Source organism: Rhinoraja longicauda, chromosome 1, assembly GCF_053455715.1.
Source record: "Rhinoraja longicauda isolate Sanriku21f chromosome 1, sRhiLon1.1, whole genome shotgun sequence".
NCBI lineage: Eukaryota > Metazoa > Chordata > Chondrichthyes > Rajiformes > Arhynchobatidae > Rhinoraja > Rhinoraja longicauda.
In genome coordinates this window covers 61,873,362-61,891,056 of record NC_135953.1, presented here as the reverse complement: position 1 = coordinate 61,891,056, position 17,695 = coordinate 61,873,362, and the positions used below count along the sequence as shown (strand labels likewise).

Here is a 17,695-nt window from a genome sequence, read left to right as displayed (position 1 = left end):
CACCTGTTCCTTTTCTCCAGAGATGCTGCCTGACCTGCTGAGTTACTCCAGAATTTTGTGTCTATCTTCAGTATAAACTGGCATCTGCAGTTCCTTCCTACACATTCTATGCTGGAATATTTTGTAAAACATACACTGATCAGCCAAAACATTATGACCTGATGAGCCAAAACATTATGACCACCTGCTAATATGCTGTTGGTCCTCCATGTGCAGCCCCATATGCAGCAGGGTGTGATGCACTGTGTATTGTGACACATTCCTCCTGTGACCACCATTAAAATTTACTGTGACTTGTGCCACAGAAGACCTTTAGATTTTTTAGAATTTTTTTTTAGATTTAGAGATACAGCGTGGAAACAGGCCCTTCGGCCCACCGGGTCCGCGCCGCCTAGCGATCCCCGCACATTAACACTATCCTACACCCACTAGGGACAATTTTTACATTTGCCCAGCCAATTAACCTACAAACCTGTACATCTTTGGAGTGCAGTTTCTGTCGGTTCGGACCAGACAGGATAGCCTTCGTTGCCCTCGTGCATCGATGAGCCTTGGGCGCCAAACACCCTGTCATCGGTTTGTGGTTTGTACCTCCTCGGACCACTGTTGTAGGTACTCACCACTGCTGACCAGGAGCACCCCACAAGCCTTGCCGTTTCAGCGATGCTCTGACCCAGTCGTCTGGCCATAACAATTTGGCCCTTGTCAAAGTCGCTCAGCTCTTTACTCCTGCCCATTTCTCCTGCATCCAACACATCAACTTCAAGAGTTGTCTGTTCACTTGCTGCCTAATATATCCCACCCCTTGACAGGTGCCATTGTAACAAGATAACCAATGTTCTTCACTTCACCTGTCAGTGGTCATAATGTTTTGGCTGATCGGTGTACATCTGTTTTAGCTTCCACCCTGGCAAAACTGGCTTAGAGTTCTCCACTATTAAGCTGTTTGCATAACAATTTATATTCCTTTATACCAATTTATATTCCTCTCCACTGGAGGTATTGAATGAAAAGTGTTAAAAGCTTCTGTTACCTTCGTCTGGAAGAGCAGCAGTCTGCACACTTTCACCAGGGTCATTGTCAACAAGATTCGCATTGCTCGTCTTGCGGAGATAGCTGAAAGCACGATTTAGTTTTTTAAAGGATCTGCTCCTCACTGAAGTGCGATCAAAATGTCGGTCTATAAGAAAATAAGTTTCAGTAATATTCAGGTATTTCAAGTGAACATAAATGTAATGATAAATGCTGTCTAGAAGTGGACACAATGAGCTGTAGTTACTGGCATCTTGAGCAAAAGACACAAAATGTTGGGGTAACTCAGTGGGTCAGGCAGCATCTCTAGAGAACATGGATAGGCAATATTTCAAGTCCTGACCTGAAATTGTGCATCCATGTCTTTGAGAGATGCTTTATGACCCGCTGAGTTGTTTTCTCAATGCTACCTAGAATTCTGAAAGAGCATTTTTAATTGGCCTCTGTGCTTATTGCGTAAATCACAAATTTACACAGTTTACTTGCACTGTGAACATTGGTATTTTAATAAACCATCGACTGACAAGTACATTTTGAAATAATGACAGTGTAAGATATTGGAAATAACATTTGTCGTTTAGGCTTTCCCCTCTGCTGATACCATGGTTACCCCACGGGGCAGAGTTCAAGAGGTGCCTGCAATTCTGGTATCTTGCCCAATCGACTTTTATTGATGTGCGAACCACACGAATGGCGGGCTGTCAACAGAACAAGGCATGTTGGCATCCCAGTCATGGATCCTCCTGATATGGATGCTGAGATCCTTCTTTCTAGAGATGCTGTCTGTCCCGCTGAGTTCCTCCAGCTTTTTGTGTCTATCTTCTGAGAATAACTATTCTACCAACTCAATGGATATTAGCACTAAAAAACAAGTAATTGGGAAGTTAACTCACAAGACCAGAGAATAAGTAATGCGATGAATGCAATAATATACTTAAGAGGAATAGGTTAACATAACAGGAATCACAATTGTACGTCACATTTTCAAATACTGCATGTGCTTCGTCCTGTACATATTTCTAAGGAGTTCACACACTGTGTGCTGGCATTCAGATGCTGCTTATCAGCCCAGTGTTTACACAGTTGCCAAAATGCTACTTAGTTAACCCCATTTTTCAACTTTTGCCACATGGCCCCAATGGATTACAGCATTTCAAGCTCCCACAACGGTAGTTTTAAAATATGATGAGGATTGCTTCTCCAGAACCCTTCCCATTCATTTACTATTAGATTAAAGAAATCCAAAGTTTCTCCACATTCCTCCTACCTGTTTGATCACTTCTATTTCCTTACCGTACACTTACAAATTTTTGCAATGTTTAAGTTACAGGTGCCACGATGAGACTTACTTTTCTTTATACTATTTTTGTTGTGGGCACTGGAATTGCTCTCCGAATGGCTGCTCTCTGAGCCCGTTTCATAGGCGGGGTTTATCAGCCCCGGGTCATTAGTTGTTAAGGCCAATGGTGCGGGCAGTTGTGGGGAAAGAACCGGCACTGCCACCTCACTGCTTTCCACAGGAATCTCCGGAACTAAATCTGCTCCACCTGTTGGGGAATGCTCCTGTGACTGCTCCTCTCGTTCTCTCCATAGTCCATATTGGATCGCTCCACTACACCTAAAACATAGATTTATAAACATAAAATACCAAAAATAATTTGCTGTGAGACAAACAAAATTATTATTTACTGACTCCAACCTTGCACTGTCCCATTCACCCACAGGCTTGTGTGTGCTATGTGTACCTGCAGAGGTTTCCAGTGGCCTTGCCTACTCTGTGTACAATTGTAACAAAAGTTCCGTATATTTAAACACCTTTGCGTTATAGGCCAATGTGCCGTTTTTCTTGTTAACTATTTGCTACACCTGCTTATTAACTTTTTTTGTGATTCATGCACAAGAACACCAAGATCTTTCTGTATGTCACTCATTTGTGGTCTCTTTCCATTTAGATAATAATGTGCCTTTTGATTCCTCTACCAAAGTGCATGACTCACTCTGTTCCACCTTTGACAGGTGTGGTTGCTTTTGAGCCACTTACTTAGTCTGTCTATATCCCATTGCAGAATCACAAAATCTTCAACGTTATATGCACTTCCACTTTTTTAGGTGATCGGCAAACTTGGATACCTTGCATTCTGCCGCCTCTTCTCGGTCAATGATACAAGTAATTGAGGGCACAGAACTAATCTTTGCTGTGCTTATTGTCTAACCCTCCATTATTTCAACAGAACACTAACTCTGGCTTCTTATCATTCCCAAACAAACATTTCATCATCATCAACTGCACACTTATCTGCCATAACATTGTGGACATGGCTTATCAAAATCCTTTACCTGTTCTCCTCTTTAAGACGCTCCTTAAAACCTCTCTCTGGTCTTTAGATCATCTATTATCTTGTATAATTCAATCTCAATTTTTGTTTGATAAACCTGGTAGGCATCTCTCAGTATGGATCTGTTGCTCAATGGCATTAAGTAAATGGAATATAGTTGTATTTTTCATGTGTTCTTCCAATAGTTACTAGTTAACATAATGAATCTATGATTCCTTGTCAAATGGTGCATTTCAGAGCAATATCTAATACAACTGACAGAGAGAGACTGATTTTTTTGTAACTTATCGGGCAGAAATATCAAACAATGAAACAATGCAACTAAACAACCTTTCTTTTGCATTCAATGTGAAATAGATTACCCCATGACTAATATGCAATATTACTCATGCATAATATTTGTGCCACCTTATAATTATCTCTCCAACTGCCAATCCAACTGGAACTGTTACACGATTCTCATCTTACACCAATGTGGCAGATGAATTTAAAAACTCAGTCAAAAAGAAAAGCACTTTTCTTCCCACTTTTCTCAGCAGCTAAGTGTTCTGCCTTCTGTTATAGGTATTAATAGTTCTGAACAATGATGTTGGAAATTCTTAACTCTTTTATGCCAAAGGGATGGATATTTACTGTTTCGCTTCAGTGGCTACCGGAGTTTCACCATAATGTCTTTATTGGGAGCAAAGGTGAGCTTTGACAGGAGTTTTCTCACCTTGAGCCAACATCATTTTTGTTCCAAAAATATATTTGCTGTTACTACACCTAGTTAGAAAGACTATGCATCATGATTCAAAGCCAAACCCTGGGCCCAAGGAAGTTCAAAATTGAGTACTCAAAGGGATTATACATCCTCATGATAGAGCAAGAGATGATACAAATAAAAACAATGAATATGTATCTCTGACTGTAACAATTTGAAATATGAGATAATGGAATACGATTCTACTTGATAAATATGCTTACCTAATCTCAATTTGTTTAGTTTAGTTTGGTTTATTGTCACGTGTACCGAGTGAAAAGTTTTTGTTGCATGCTATCAAGTCAGCGGAAAGACAATACATGATGACAATTGAGCCATTTACAGCGTCGAGATACATGACAAAGCAATAACGTTTAGTGCAAAGTAAAGCCAGCAAAGTATGGATAGATCCGAGATGAGTTCAAGAAAATCATAGTTAAAGCAAGAAATGTTGCTGTGGGAAAAGAGACGTAAGTTTGTGGAGTGATTGTAATCTATGATTGCAGATCTGCTTCTGTGGCCAGCACGCATATAGTCACTGGATTGGGTGCCATCTTGGAAGCAAGAATAGATTTGTCAAACCCTATGTAGCTAGCAGTAAAAACCTGATGAATATCCTCTAGAGTAATAAATAGATCTGTCAATTCATATCAATATTATCAACTATCATCAACATGAAAACCAGAAAATGCTGGAAATATTTAACAGGTCAGGCTGCACCTGTGAGAAGAGAGACAGAGTCAACATTTCAGTTTGGAGATTCTTCATCAGAAATCTGACGAATTTCAGGTTTCCAGCATTTGCAGTTCTTCGGATTTTCATTTATGACATGAAATTTAACTTAGTTGGTCTCTTCACAGATGCTGAGTATTTCCAACATTTTCTGTTTTCATTTCAGCTTTCTAACATCTGCAGTATTTTGTGTTTCTATAAATAACCTGCTTTATTCAAACACACCAGCACAATCTTTGTATTTTTTTAATTGAAATACTTAAATATAAATGTTTATAAACTAATGTGACTTTTACACATTTCCAGTGTCAGGTATACTTCCTGGTAACCTGAGGATATAAAGGCAATCATATATAATGTGAAATAACTCTAAGAAAGATTTACAAGAAATCACTGTAAAATGACTAATATTACTTCATTTTCTTCTCCTGCAAATAATCTCTCATTATTGGCTCCTGTGCTTATAATGGTTTTTTAATTTTGGTTCTTAGTTTACTTTAGTTTGGTTTAGTTTATTGTCACCTGTACTGCACAGTGAAAAGCACAGAATACTCTCAACTAGTGGAAATATCTTCTCCACATCCACTCTATCTAGGCCTTCGTTTATTGTCACGTGTCCAGAGAAAAGCTTTTGTTGCGTGCTATTCAGCCAGCGGAAGGACATGATCACAATCGAGCTATTCACAGTGTACAGATACACGATAAGGCAATAACTGCTTGTACTTCCCATTTTCTCTTACTCACCTTCAATTGTGTAACAAGGTTTGAACATTCTCGTGCTCTATTTCTATGCCTATAACTCGAAGCACAGCTGTGTGTTCCACATTGGTTAATAAGCTTATGGAAAACTTTTAGTTGCTTCTTTATAGAATTAGGATCCCAGCAGGAAAGAAAATCAAAATGGCACAATGAACGGTTACTGTGTTTCAAGTTCATGGCCTTTTTCTTCAAGTACATTTCCTTTCTTGTTATTCTGCAGAGTTCTCATCAGAACCTTAACCTTAGGGCACATTCAAATATTCAAAATGCAGCTTTTGCATAACTTGCCTTGGACACTGTTGTTTTCTATTATTATAGACGTTTCTACCAACGACAGGGATCTTGGAATGAATGGTCAATGATACCATTGAAATCTTACATGGTATATTTTGATATGATTGAAGATAGACGTTATAAATTAAATGATATTGCACGCAGTATAAAAGATCAGTTTTAAAGGCTGCAGTAACTAGAGAAGACATATACAAATATTTGAAAGTAGCAGAGCAAGTTAAGAAGTCCCGGGGCAAGTTATATTTTACACACCAGAAAAGGTGCCGCGGGGGGTGGTGGTTGAAGTAGTTACATTCGTGGCATTTAAAAAACTTATGGATAAGCAGGGAATGGAGGGATATGGGTTTTGTTCAGTTAGATAAGTGATGGTCTTGGCATCATGTTTGCACAAATATTGTGGCCCGAAGAGCTTGCTCGTCCTGTACTGTTGTGTGTTCTAAGAAAGTTGTTGAACTTTGTATTAACAGAGGCAAAGAGTAAAAATAAGAAGAAATACTAAGTTTTCATAACCACTGGTCAGATTCAAGCTGGAAAATTATTAGCCAATCTGGGTATCACGCTTTTGAAAGTGCACCACCGTTTTGAAGCCAGTGCAAAGCGATGATCCAAGGGATGCAGTGGTGAAGGTGTGGAATTCTCTGCCTCAGAAGGCAGTGGAGGCCAGTTTGTTGGATGCTTTCAAGAGAGAGCTGGATAGAGCTCTTAAGGATAGCGGAGTGAGGGGGTATGGGGAGAAGGCAGGAACGGGGTACTGATTGAGAGTGATCAGCCATGATCGCATTGAATGGCGGTGCTGGCTCGAAGGGCTGAATGGCCTACTCCTGCACCTATTGTCTATTGTCTATTGTCTATTATCAGGAGAGACTGGAGAACTCAGGAAAGTTCTGCTTAAAATAAAGGATTTTGAGGAGATTTGATAAATCACAAATCGTTTTGAAAGAATTAGGCCAAGCAGTATTCAGAACCAGAAAGGTAAGTAGTCAGAAGACACAGGTTTAGTGAAAACTCTGAGCCAACGCGTGGGGACCAAAAAGTGTGCAGTAAGATGCAATCTGAAATATATTGCCTGCAAGGAAACTGGTGGTATGTGTTATATTGGCTGCAAACAATTGTTACTTTAAGGTTGCCTTAAATGTAATGATGGTCTCATGTGATAAACTGCTTTTCTGGATTGCTCGTTTTGCCTTACATGTACAGGTCTTTAAAATTTGCAAAGGGCTTCAACTGGAGTCAACAAAATAATATTTTCCAATCAATTAGATTCAATAATAATTTTCATAAGGAAATGGTATAAATGCTTGAAAGGGAGAAAACTAAAACTCCACAGGGGTATATGAAAAATCAGCAGGGGGCAGTAATTGTGTCATTCTGTGATTCTATTATAACAAACACCGTAACAACCACCCTAATCATCATATTTGAATTTTAGAGGCATGTTGAGACTCTAAATACAAAAGCATCCAAACTCTGTCTGCTTGCCATCATTGCTAACAGGATCAACACCTGCACACAATGATCATCTGATAGCAGTACAGGATTATGCCAGTTCCACATTTTAGACTGTAAACTGGGAAAGCGTCCAGAAACCATTGAAGGTCATGAAGACTATTAGTACAACTCCTTCCCAGCTGGCACCAAACCTATGTAGATTTTCCAGCATCAATAGGAGGTGGGATTTCTTTAGTCAGAGGGTGGTGAATCTGTGGAATCGATATTTTTAAGGCGGGGATTAACAGATTCTTGATTAGTAAGGGTGTCAGAGGTGGGGAGAAGTCAGGAGAATAGGGTTGAAAGGGAAAGATAGATCAGCCATGAATGAATGGCAGAGTAGACTTGATGGCTGAATGGCCTAATTCTGCTCCATGAACTTATTAGGTGCATTAGCTCAACAGTACTGGCCACATGTCTAATGCTCTTCAAATACCAGAAAGTGATGTCATCTGCATAAAAGCATATCATGCACATGTATATTTATATTATTCAATGTGCCTCTGCTACACTGCTAGTTTAGATTTATTTAGTAATAGACCAAGTGGACACGTTGGGCCCAAACCTCTCCTGCATTGGTGCAGTACCCTCTCCCCCCCCCCCTAGTGGTAAGCTAGTGGCCACGGGTTGAGTGAAAAGTGAATAGGGATCTTCAGAGAATGGGTGGGACCGATGATGAGCATAAATGTGGTGTATGTTTTAATGAGCTGCGAAAGATTGAGAAGTCGAAGGTACTTTGCTCTGTAGACATTCCTGAGAGCAAAGAGAACCGAGGAGATTATAGGAAACATATGGAAACAGGTCCTTCAGCAACCCGAGTGCACACTGACCATTGATCACCTGTCCATGCTAGTTCTACGTTACCCAACTTTCTTGTTTACTCCTTACACACTAAGGGCAATTTTCAGAGGCCAATTAACCTACAAACCCACATGTCTTTGGGATTTCAAGATATATGCTTTTAGAATGCACAATTGGATACCCAAAGAGATGGTGGGCAAAGATCTTGTCTGTTTTAAGGCTTTGTCTGAAAGGTACAACTTTGAAACCTCTTTAGTTTGGGTGCTGCAATATTTTTTGGCATGGGGCATTATCTTTGAATGGCGATTGTTAGATAATCCAATAGTTTGGCAGAATCATGTGGTAATGCATATAAAGGTGATACTCCCAGATGTGCAACTTTGTTGAGAGTTGAGAGCATCAATGAAGAATATGGTTTATAATGTTGCTTAAGGTAGGAGCATTTTATGAAACCCAAGGATTGCAGCATTGACTGAGGGTACAGCAGTGGGAGTTGCATGCACATTGACTGTAGGGCAGTAGGTAAAGCAACACTGCACCATAACGGAAGAGAGTCTTGGGTGGAAAATGCTCACAGTGCAAAAAGTGAAGTAGATTAATATAGGTATTGTAGCAAGACCATTTCAATCATGTTTTGTATGGTTCTGCTGTGGAGAGGAGATGATGAAATTCATCACTGATTTCACTGTAGCAGCCCACAAAATTTGGTCGATTGAGGAAAAGGATGATGAATATCACAACTTCAGACATGGCACAAAACTCATGTCTACTGGGAGGCAATGAGCCCTGCATTCTTATATTCTTCTGAGACCTGGACAGCAGAAATCTCAAAGCAATCGAAAAGCACCACCAACTCTATTGCTGTATAATCCTCCAAATTCTCTGGAAGGACAAGCAAATCAACATCAGCATACTTTCCCAGTCCAATACCCTCAGTATTATCGCCTAATCACTCTCTATTAGCTACGTAACCAGGCACGTCATCTGCATACCCAACACTGTAGTCGTGAAACAATGATTCCATTATAAACTCTCTCATCTCTCATGTGGGCAGAGGAAAAAATTTAAGGGCCTGTCCCACTTCGGCGATTTTTAAGGCGATTACAGGCGACTAGGCTGTCGCCGCTCGGTCACTGGTGTGTCGCCGGTGTGTCGCGGGCATGGTCGTGAGTAGTCGCCAAAAAGTCGTAGCTTTTTTCTGGTCGCCGCAGAATTTTCTCCCTGCTCTAAAATTTTCAGCGACTGCTAGCTTGACGACAATGATCGTAGCTTGTCGCCTCCTGTCGTGGGCGCTGTCGTAGGTTGTCGCCAGGTGACTTTGGTTGTCGCCGGTGCTGATCCACCTTTTATAAGAATTTTGTTTGTTTGAATAAAGTAAATTTTGGACATTTTGACCAATGATTGATGTTTGAAGTTATTGTATTTCAGAGTAGTTTCTCATGGCATCTCTTTCAAATATTTTAATTTCACTTACTTTGACCAATAAAACAAACACAAACCCAAGCATCGCACTGCATTGAAAAGCGAACTCCTTTCATTTATTTTGACATTGCACTGCATTGAGTCTCTTCAGGGACAAGGGCTTCAACAACACAGACCTCTTCTTGGGCTTCTTCTTCCCTATTCTTCTTGTCCTTCTGTCTTGCAGAATTTTAAGCATGAGGGCCGCTGCAAGCAGCAGGGCTTGCATTTGATCTAAGAGCAATGCCGTCATATGTTGCTTCGTGGCAGTCATGATGCAGAATGATCGGACACCCTACCCAAACCTATTTCTGCGCCAATATTACGTGAAATGGCTACCCCCGTTGTCATCAGTTGTGACCTGACAGGGTCGTAGCTTGTCGAGGGTGGAGGTAGGTTGACTTTGGTTGTTGTAGCTTGTCGTAGTCGCTGTCGTAGGTGGACGTCCTAAATTGGGACGACTGGGTCGCTTAGGTAGTAGGTTGTCGTAGCTTGTCGTAGTCATTGTCTTAGGGTTAAAAAATTTGAAGGTTTTTCGGCGATCTGCTACGACTTTGACAGTCGCCGGCAGTCGCCTTAAAAATCGCCGAAGTGGGATAGGCCCTTAAAGGGTATGCTGAAAGCTTCCCTTAAGAAATGCAACATCACCACTGATTCCAGGGGACCTCTGGGCCATGACTGCCTGGATGCAATGATGGATGCTCAATTCACTGGCCCACGAGTAGCCGGAAGGGCTGTGAGCTCTGATGGTTGGGTTCTGTGCACTGGAACCCATCAAGAGAGGGAGGGTTGGGACATTAGTTCCCACAATGTGAAAGGCCAAGCAGTGAAAAGATCCAGTGTCCACGGGGAAAGCTGTGATTTGAAGCAGACCGAGTATGAAGGTAACATTTAAAAATCAAATCAAAATATTTTGTAAGTACTGTTAGTGGACAGGCTATTAATCCATTTTAAACAAATGATGTTATATTAGATATACCTTATTCACAGTTTTGCAGAGTTTTAAATAACCTTTTAGTAAAAGATGTGAGATCTTCCAAATATAAACCTGATTAATGAACATTCATTGGGTTTATCAGTTTCAGGAGTACATCTTGTGGAACATCTTAGAATCCAGTGCTGATTGTGCACTGTAAATAGTTATTTGTTTTATATTATATATAAATAGTTAATTGATAAAATAATTATATATATAGTTATTTCGTAGGTAGGTTTGTTTTTGGTGGAAAATGTTGAGTGTGTTTATACTCTAAGAACTGTGTACACCATGTGGCATGATAGACTGTTAGTCTCGGCCACTGTTCATTGGGTGTACTTAGTCATCAATAAAGGATGTTTGGATAGAAGTCTCATCCTGTTTACATGGCTTCTGAACAGCAATCCAGAGAAGAACCTGCAGATGCTGCTATTTTCAATGGTCGCATTGGAGGAAGCGTGCAGCAAAAAACACAGATGCCGGGCTACAAGTGTGGTTTTGGTGTCAACATGAAACTCTGACTTTGTGTGGGATGGTATGAACAATTAGTTCAAATTATCATAGAGCAGAGGCCATTTTCAGGCTTGGTCAGTGCTTAGAATCAGTAGATAACAACTCAAGGAAAAGTTCTAAAACAGACTATTTTCACAGTAACAAACCCATTCCTTGACAAGTTCAAATAACTAAATTGCATTAAAGGAGCATGTAAAAACATAGCGCTGAATATTCCAAAAATAGTGAACGGTCAAGAAAATGGAAGTAACAGGAACAAAAGGAACTGGAGGAGGAACTGAGAAAAAAGATTCAGCACAGACGTGCACACATTATGTAGAGTGAATCAATGGTAGAATTAGTCTGCTTAGAAAAAGAGAAAGGAATAAAAGGCACGAGGAGAACAGAGAAAGAAACGGCACAGGCATTCACAGATTATGTAGAGTGAGCTCCCAATGTCCTCAGTGTGGTCTGGGTGCAGTCCAGTTTTCTAGCTGTTTACAAGCCTTATTATCCTCCATCCAAACAATGTTCTATATTAATTTATGTTATTCCAGTTATTAAAACAAGTTTGCAAATATCCAATCTAAAATGGTTGCTATCACAGTTCTTGTTAACATAAACATCAGTGCCCAGAAATTATTTATAGGACTGCACCTGAATAAACTGGTCAGTGTTTGCCTAATTCCATTGCTGATGTAGTGCTTTCTTTGGCCTTGAAATGCAGCTGCATATGCTTAAATAATACAAGATGTAATTTAATGTTACAATAGGTTTTATCTTGCATTCTTTATATCTTACAAAATTAGTTAGAAAAGTAATTATGCTGCCGAACAAAATGTGGTTCAGTAAATGTCAATGGCTATTATTCAATTCCAGAAAAGTGGATTGGGAGGCCAGATAAAACTTCAATGTGGATCTATTGCAGTATTTTTCCTTAGTGCCAAAATGCACAGAGGCCTTCAATTTGGTTGTCACATGTGTTAAAGGCCCTGCTCTTTGGTGCAGTAGCTTTATTAAAAGCAGAGGGGTTCTCATCAATGAAGGCAAAACATTTAAGCTTCAAATCCCTGCTTCCCCACCCCCACCCCTTCAGGCCAAGTAAAATTTGTCTTTACCAACCAAAAACAATGGAAAGTGCAGTGTAGTACTACTCAATGATTCTTCTAGCAACTGACTTGTTGTCTTCCTGTATTCTAAGCACCTGAACTATTTTTCCAGCTTAAAATAATGTTAAAGGTATATAATTTTCACTGATCCTCTCAGCCCAGCTGATCTTCTGACCTCATGATCATTCCCATATTTTAGGTAGGCTTCCAATCTCTGTTGGACTGCTATTGTGAATAGAGTGAATGAGTTATTCAGCACAGAATCTCAGGTCTGTCACTGCGCAAGAGAGTTGGCTGCTATTAGATGGCTGGTGAAAGATTCTGTGTAAGGCATTCGACACACTTTGCCACCAGGAACAATGAATGCAAACTGAAGATGGATCTCGAACCTAAACATCACATTGCTTTTCTGCAGAGATGCTGCCTGACCCGCTGAGTTACTCCAGCATTTTGTGTCTATCTTCAATGCAAACCCTCCCATCCTCATCATTTAACTTAATTGGGGGCTTAACAGCTATTCTTTATACCAACTGTTAGCATTTAAAATCAAAAAAGTCGCTGAGCAAATCTATAATCTTTCCCATTTACAATTCTCTAGGAAATAGTGTGGGCGGCAGGAGAGGTGGTGGTTTGGGGAGGGAATGGATTTACGAAGGGGAAATCATGGTTGACTAATCTTCTGGAATTTTATGAGGATGTAACTAGGAAAATTGACAGGGGAGAGCCGGTGGTTGTGGTGTACCTCGACTTTCAGAAAGCCTTCGACAAGGTCCCACATAGGAGATTAGTGGGCAAAATTAGAGCACATGGTATTGGAGGTAGGGTACTGACATGGACAGAAAATGGTTGACAGACAGAAAGCAAAGAGTGGGGATAAATGGGTCCCTTTCAGAATGGCAGGCAGTGACTAGTGGGGTACCACAAGGCTCAATGCTGGGACCGCAGCTATTTACAATATACATTAATGACTTGGATGAAGGGAATAAAAGTACCATTATCAAATTTGCAGATGATACAAAGCTGGGTGGTAGTGTGAACTGTGAGGAAGATGCTATGAGGTTGCAGGGTGACTTGGACAGGTTGTGTGAGTGGGCGGATGCATGGCAGATGCAGTTTAATGTGGATAAGTGTGAGGTTATCCACTTTGGTGGTAAGAATAGGAAGGCAGATTATTATCTGAATGGTGTCAAGTTAGGAAAAGGGGACGTACAATGAGATCTGGGTGTCCTAGTGCATCAGTAACTGAAAGGAAGCTTGCAAGTACAGCAGGCAGTGAAGAAAGCCAATGGAATGTTGGCCTTCATAACAAGAGGAGTTGAGTATAGGAGCACAGATGTCCTTCTGCAGTTGTACAGGGCTCTAGTGAGACCGCACCTGGAGTACTGTGTGCAGTTTTGGTCTCCAAATTTGAGGAAGGATATTCTTACTATTGAGGGCGTGCAGCGTAGGTTTACTAGGTTGATTCCCGGAATGGCGGGACAGTCATATGTTGAAAGACTGGAGCGACTAGGCTTGTATACACTGGAATTTAGAAGGATGAGAGGGGATCTTATCGAAACATAAGATTATTAAGGGGTTGGACACGTTAGAGGCAGGAAACATTCCCAATGTTGGGGGAGTCCAAAACCAGGGGCAACAGTTTAAGGATAAGGGGTAGGCCATTTAGAACGGAGATGAGGAAAAACCTTTTCAGTCAGAGAGTTGTAAATCTGTGGAATTCTCTGCCTCAGAAGGCAGAGGCAAATTCTCTGAATGCATTCAAGAGAGAGCTAGATAGAGCTCTTAAGGATATGGAGTCAGGGGGTATGGGGAGAAGGCAGGAACAGGGTACTGATTGAGAATGATCAGCCATGATCACATTGAATGGCGGTGCTGGCTCAGGGCCGAATGGCCTACTCCTCCACCTATTGTCTATTCTATTGGAATGTCAGGAGGGATTGTGGAGGTGTGAGTATGCACTACTATGAACATTCAATACTACACAAAATGCAACACCATTTCATTTTCTGGACAAGAATTTGGCTTGGCTCTAGCCTCATCTATATCAGCCTAATCATTTAGAATTCAATAAAATAGACTTTGGAAAGAATTAATCAGAATATATAGAAACATAGGAAAAAATGGGTATTTGTTTTAAAAATGCACGTATTGCAGGCATCTGACGAAGGTGTTTGAAAATAAGAAAATGAACACTGGTAATTTCGGCAGATTTTTATTTCAGGTACATTAGACAGGATCATGCATTATTCCAATCAAGAGCAGAACCACGTTGGATGTCAAATCATCAGTCTTTTCCAAAAGGATGTTAGACTAATGAAACTCATTTCCATTCATATAGTGAATAGATATTGTCTGCAGAAAATACAAATATGATCTGGAAAACAAGCTCCTGGTATTCTGCACATCATGGCCAACAATTGATATGTTTGAAGAGGAATTTTTGAGGTTTTGTTTTATTGAAGTGTCAGGAATTTTTATTGGAATGTTTTTGGCCCTCTGGGTGATTAAATGGCTGCTTTGGTTGTTGGTGGTATGCCAAATGTTATTTGTAGACACAATGCTTTTTAGAATTTTACTCAAGCTCTAATAGACAAATATTTCATCTGATATTTAAAATATCACACTTGGGCCACCTACGCAACCTAAAGATACTATGGTTCCATGGTGAAATGTATTTGAACTTAACTAAAACACACAATCTCACAATGAGAGCCTCAAATCAGGGATAGGAGTCTTTTGCAAAAGTTCTGAAGTAGCGTTTCTGATCCAATTTTATTACATATATTCAATTTTTTTAAAAAGAAAGTTGTTTCCTTGGACAGATTATTTCACAGGCGCTTCTAAAACTGAACAACTATTGTAATGCATGAGGTCTTTAAACTGATCTAGAATCTTGACAAAGTTAGAGAAAAATATAGCAGTCTCACCAGAGGAAGAAAAAGTTTTGTCTGAAGCTGCATTCAGTAAAAAGGCGTAAGGCAGCCATTTATAGTGCAACATCTGCAGTTGCTGGCATTCATTTGTGTAAGACTACCAGGTTTTTGGTTCCAGAATCAACAACAGAATGCAGGAATGGGTCTGTGGGCCTCCATAAAAAAGCTTAGAAACTATTCTTCATGCAGCCAGAATTGAAGGCTGCATGCCTGTTATTTTTTAAACCTAATGTTAACTGGCCTTATTCACATTTTGAACATTATTTTCATGAATTTCCCTTTTATTTCCTGAGAAAAACTTAGCATCTGGTCACTGAATATCAAGGCCAACTAATTTTTAGTGCACATTTAATCTAATTAGAATGGTTGAAGCTTTTGTTGGATAATATTATAGGATCTGCACCTTCTCAAGTTCCCATGTCTGCTCATTGTGAACCCACTAACTTGGTGGGTGAGAACAAAAACATTATGGACTCAACTCTTCAGGGTCGTCAAAAAGTTATACATGAACAAATATAAATGTTTTATTGGGCGATTACACAAATGACCAATAGTTCAATTTTATTTCAATGCAAACACAGAACGGATTATTTTTCAATCCAGTTTCTCCCTTTGTCTACCTTCGATTTAAACCAGCATCTGCAGTTTTTTTCCTACAGTTTCTCCCCTGACCCAGAGCCAGACTTGCTTCAATGTATACGAAAATCAGAAAATGTTATTCTAAATTGGATCATTTTGCAAATGCAAGACTGAAATCACTTTGTTTCACACGGTTCTTAATTTTCTCAAATAAAATTGAGACAAATATTGTTTGTTTTCACTAAAACTTCAAGCCAGAGTGTGTAGCAAAAGCTGAAAATTCCACCGAGGATTCACAAACAGTAATGCAATAGCCAGCAATCGTTCTTAGACAGTCATGCATTCTTTACAATAGATTTTAAAACATCAGAATGTTAAAACATTAATGCTCATGCATTAATTAAGCTGAAATGATGGTCCAGTAAGTCACAGCCTCAAGGATGACCACATTTTCAGCATTACCCAACAATCTGCAAAAATGACAATTAATTTAATTGGTAAGGACACAATGTCCACTGATATTCAAGTTCAGTGTAAATTTAAAGACCGTCAGTTCTGTTTAACAGCAGCATCCTCAACATGATTCCAAGGGATGGGGTCGGAATGTGTGACAGAGCAAGAGAGAGGTCAAAATGAGATCTCTACTCCTATGATTTTAAAGTGAATGCAACTTGAATTATTAGAATTTGGGCTAACTCTGCCAACAACAATAGAAAGTAGAAAATACTTTGGCAGCAAATACAGTCAGCAGATACTTGTATAGTGACCTTGCTTTAGTAATGCAATTGTTCACTCGAAGGTGTCATGGAAAAATTACTGTTTGAGCATTAATCTTATTTTTAGCTTCATTAGTATGATATGGCATTTTCATTGCTAATTTGCAATCAACAAAAAAAAAAAAAGAATCAGCCACGTATTTAACTGGGAGATTATTTTCCTGGCTGAGAGAAAACAAGATTCAGAACACTAGGATGGGGCATTTATTTATTATTATAGGCCCGTACAATCTTTGAAATAGCAATTCAAAACAACTCCACCCTCAAATAAGAGGGCGGAGCTGTTTTGAATTGCTATTAGATCTTTCTAACTAGAACTGTGCCAATTTTCCAAAGGAATCTGCTGGTATGCAGATGTCAAGTGCCACATAGCACATGACAAAGCAAAACCACATGGTTTACAAAATAATATAACAGTGATATTTAAAATGCAATACTGCATCTAGTCCAAGCAACCAAATTAATCAACTGATTAGAAACTGCCACATTAAGCAGTTTAGATTTTACATTTTGGACATTTTTGACAGGGCTGGGTTAATTGACACTGCCCTTTGGCTTTTCTGAATAGAGAGTCCTTGGTGTCCATAAGGTCAGCTAGATCATCAGGCTGCTTTCCACTTGCAATAGCAACTGCACACAGAGGGATAATCAGTTTCATCAGCCCTGGGGTCAGACAGGTGACAATCAACTAACAATCAAAATAATAAGCTTCTCATGACTAGTTGTTTCCTGTAACCTCAGACAACTGGAGCAGTTCTGAAAATGGTTTCAGATTCCCAGTTTCTCAGACGTCCTACACATTCCCCTTCTGTCGCAACTGCATAAAACTGAATAGAACAGGCCAGATCAATTGCATTTCGTTAAGAGTGTTTTGTCAAGCATTACCATTTTGATTAAAGGCAGTCAAATGAAAATAAATCAAATTATTCAAAATCATGCATTTGGAGAGCAGCTTGCAGTATTTTATGCAAATTAATGTTTTGAAGTAAGTATGTTTCTATCCCACATGAAGTTTAAGAACAAACTATTCCAAGAAAGGAGAACATCCAAACTGCTTCATCTGAAAGAAGAGGTGCTGTTAACCTGGAACTGATCACTATTCTGCATATGGATTAAGGACAAATAAAATCAATCATTGCGCTCTTTGCAGATAACACTTATTTATTAACTCTTTTGGTAAGGAGG

The 17,695-nt window shown here is 39.7% G+C and overlaps 1 protein-coding gene across 1 annotated transcript in view; it reads right to left on the bottom strand.

Annotated features, from left to right (window-relative positions):
• lnx1 (ligand of numb-protein X 1) overlaps positions 1-17,695 on the bottom strand; it is a 155,034-nt gene that overhangs the window by 58,287 nt on the left and 79,052 nt on the right. Inside the window, exons 3-4 of the mRNA XM_078398585.1 lie at positions 2,382-2,650; positions 1,034-1,180 (exon numbers count right to left, since the gene is read on the bottom strand). Coding sequence (XP_078254711.1) covers positions 1,034-1,180; positions 2,382-2,650 — 416 coding nt within the window. The remainder of the gene's footprint in view (positions 1-1,033; positions 1,181-2,381; positions 2,651-17,695) is intronic.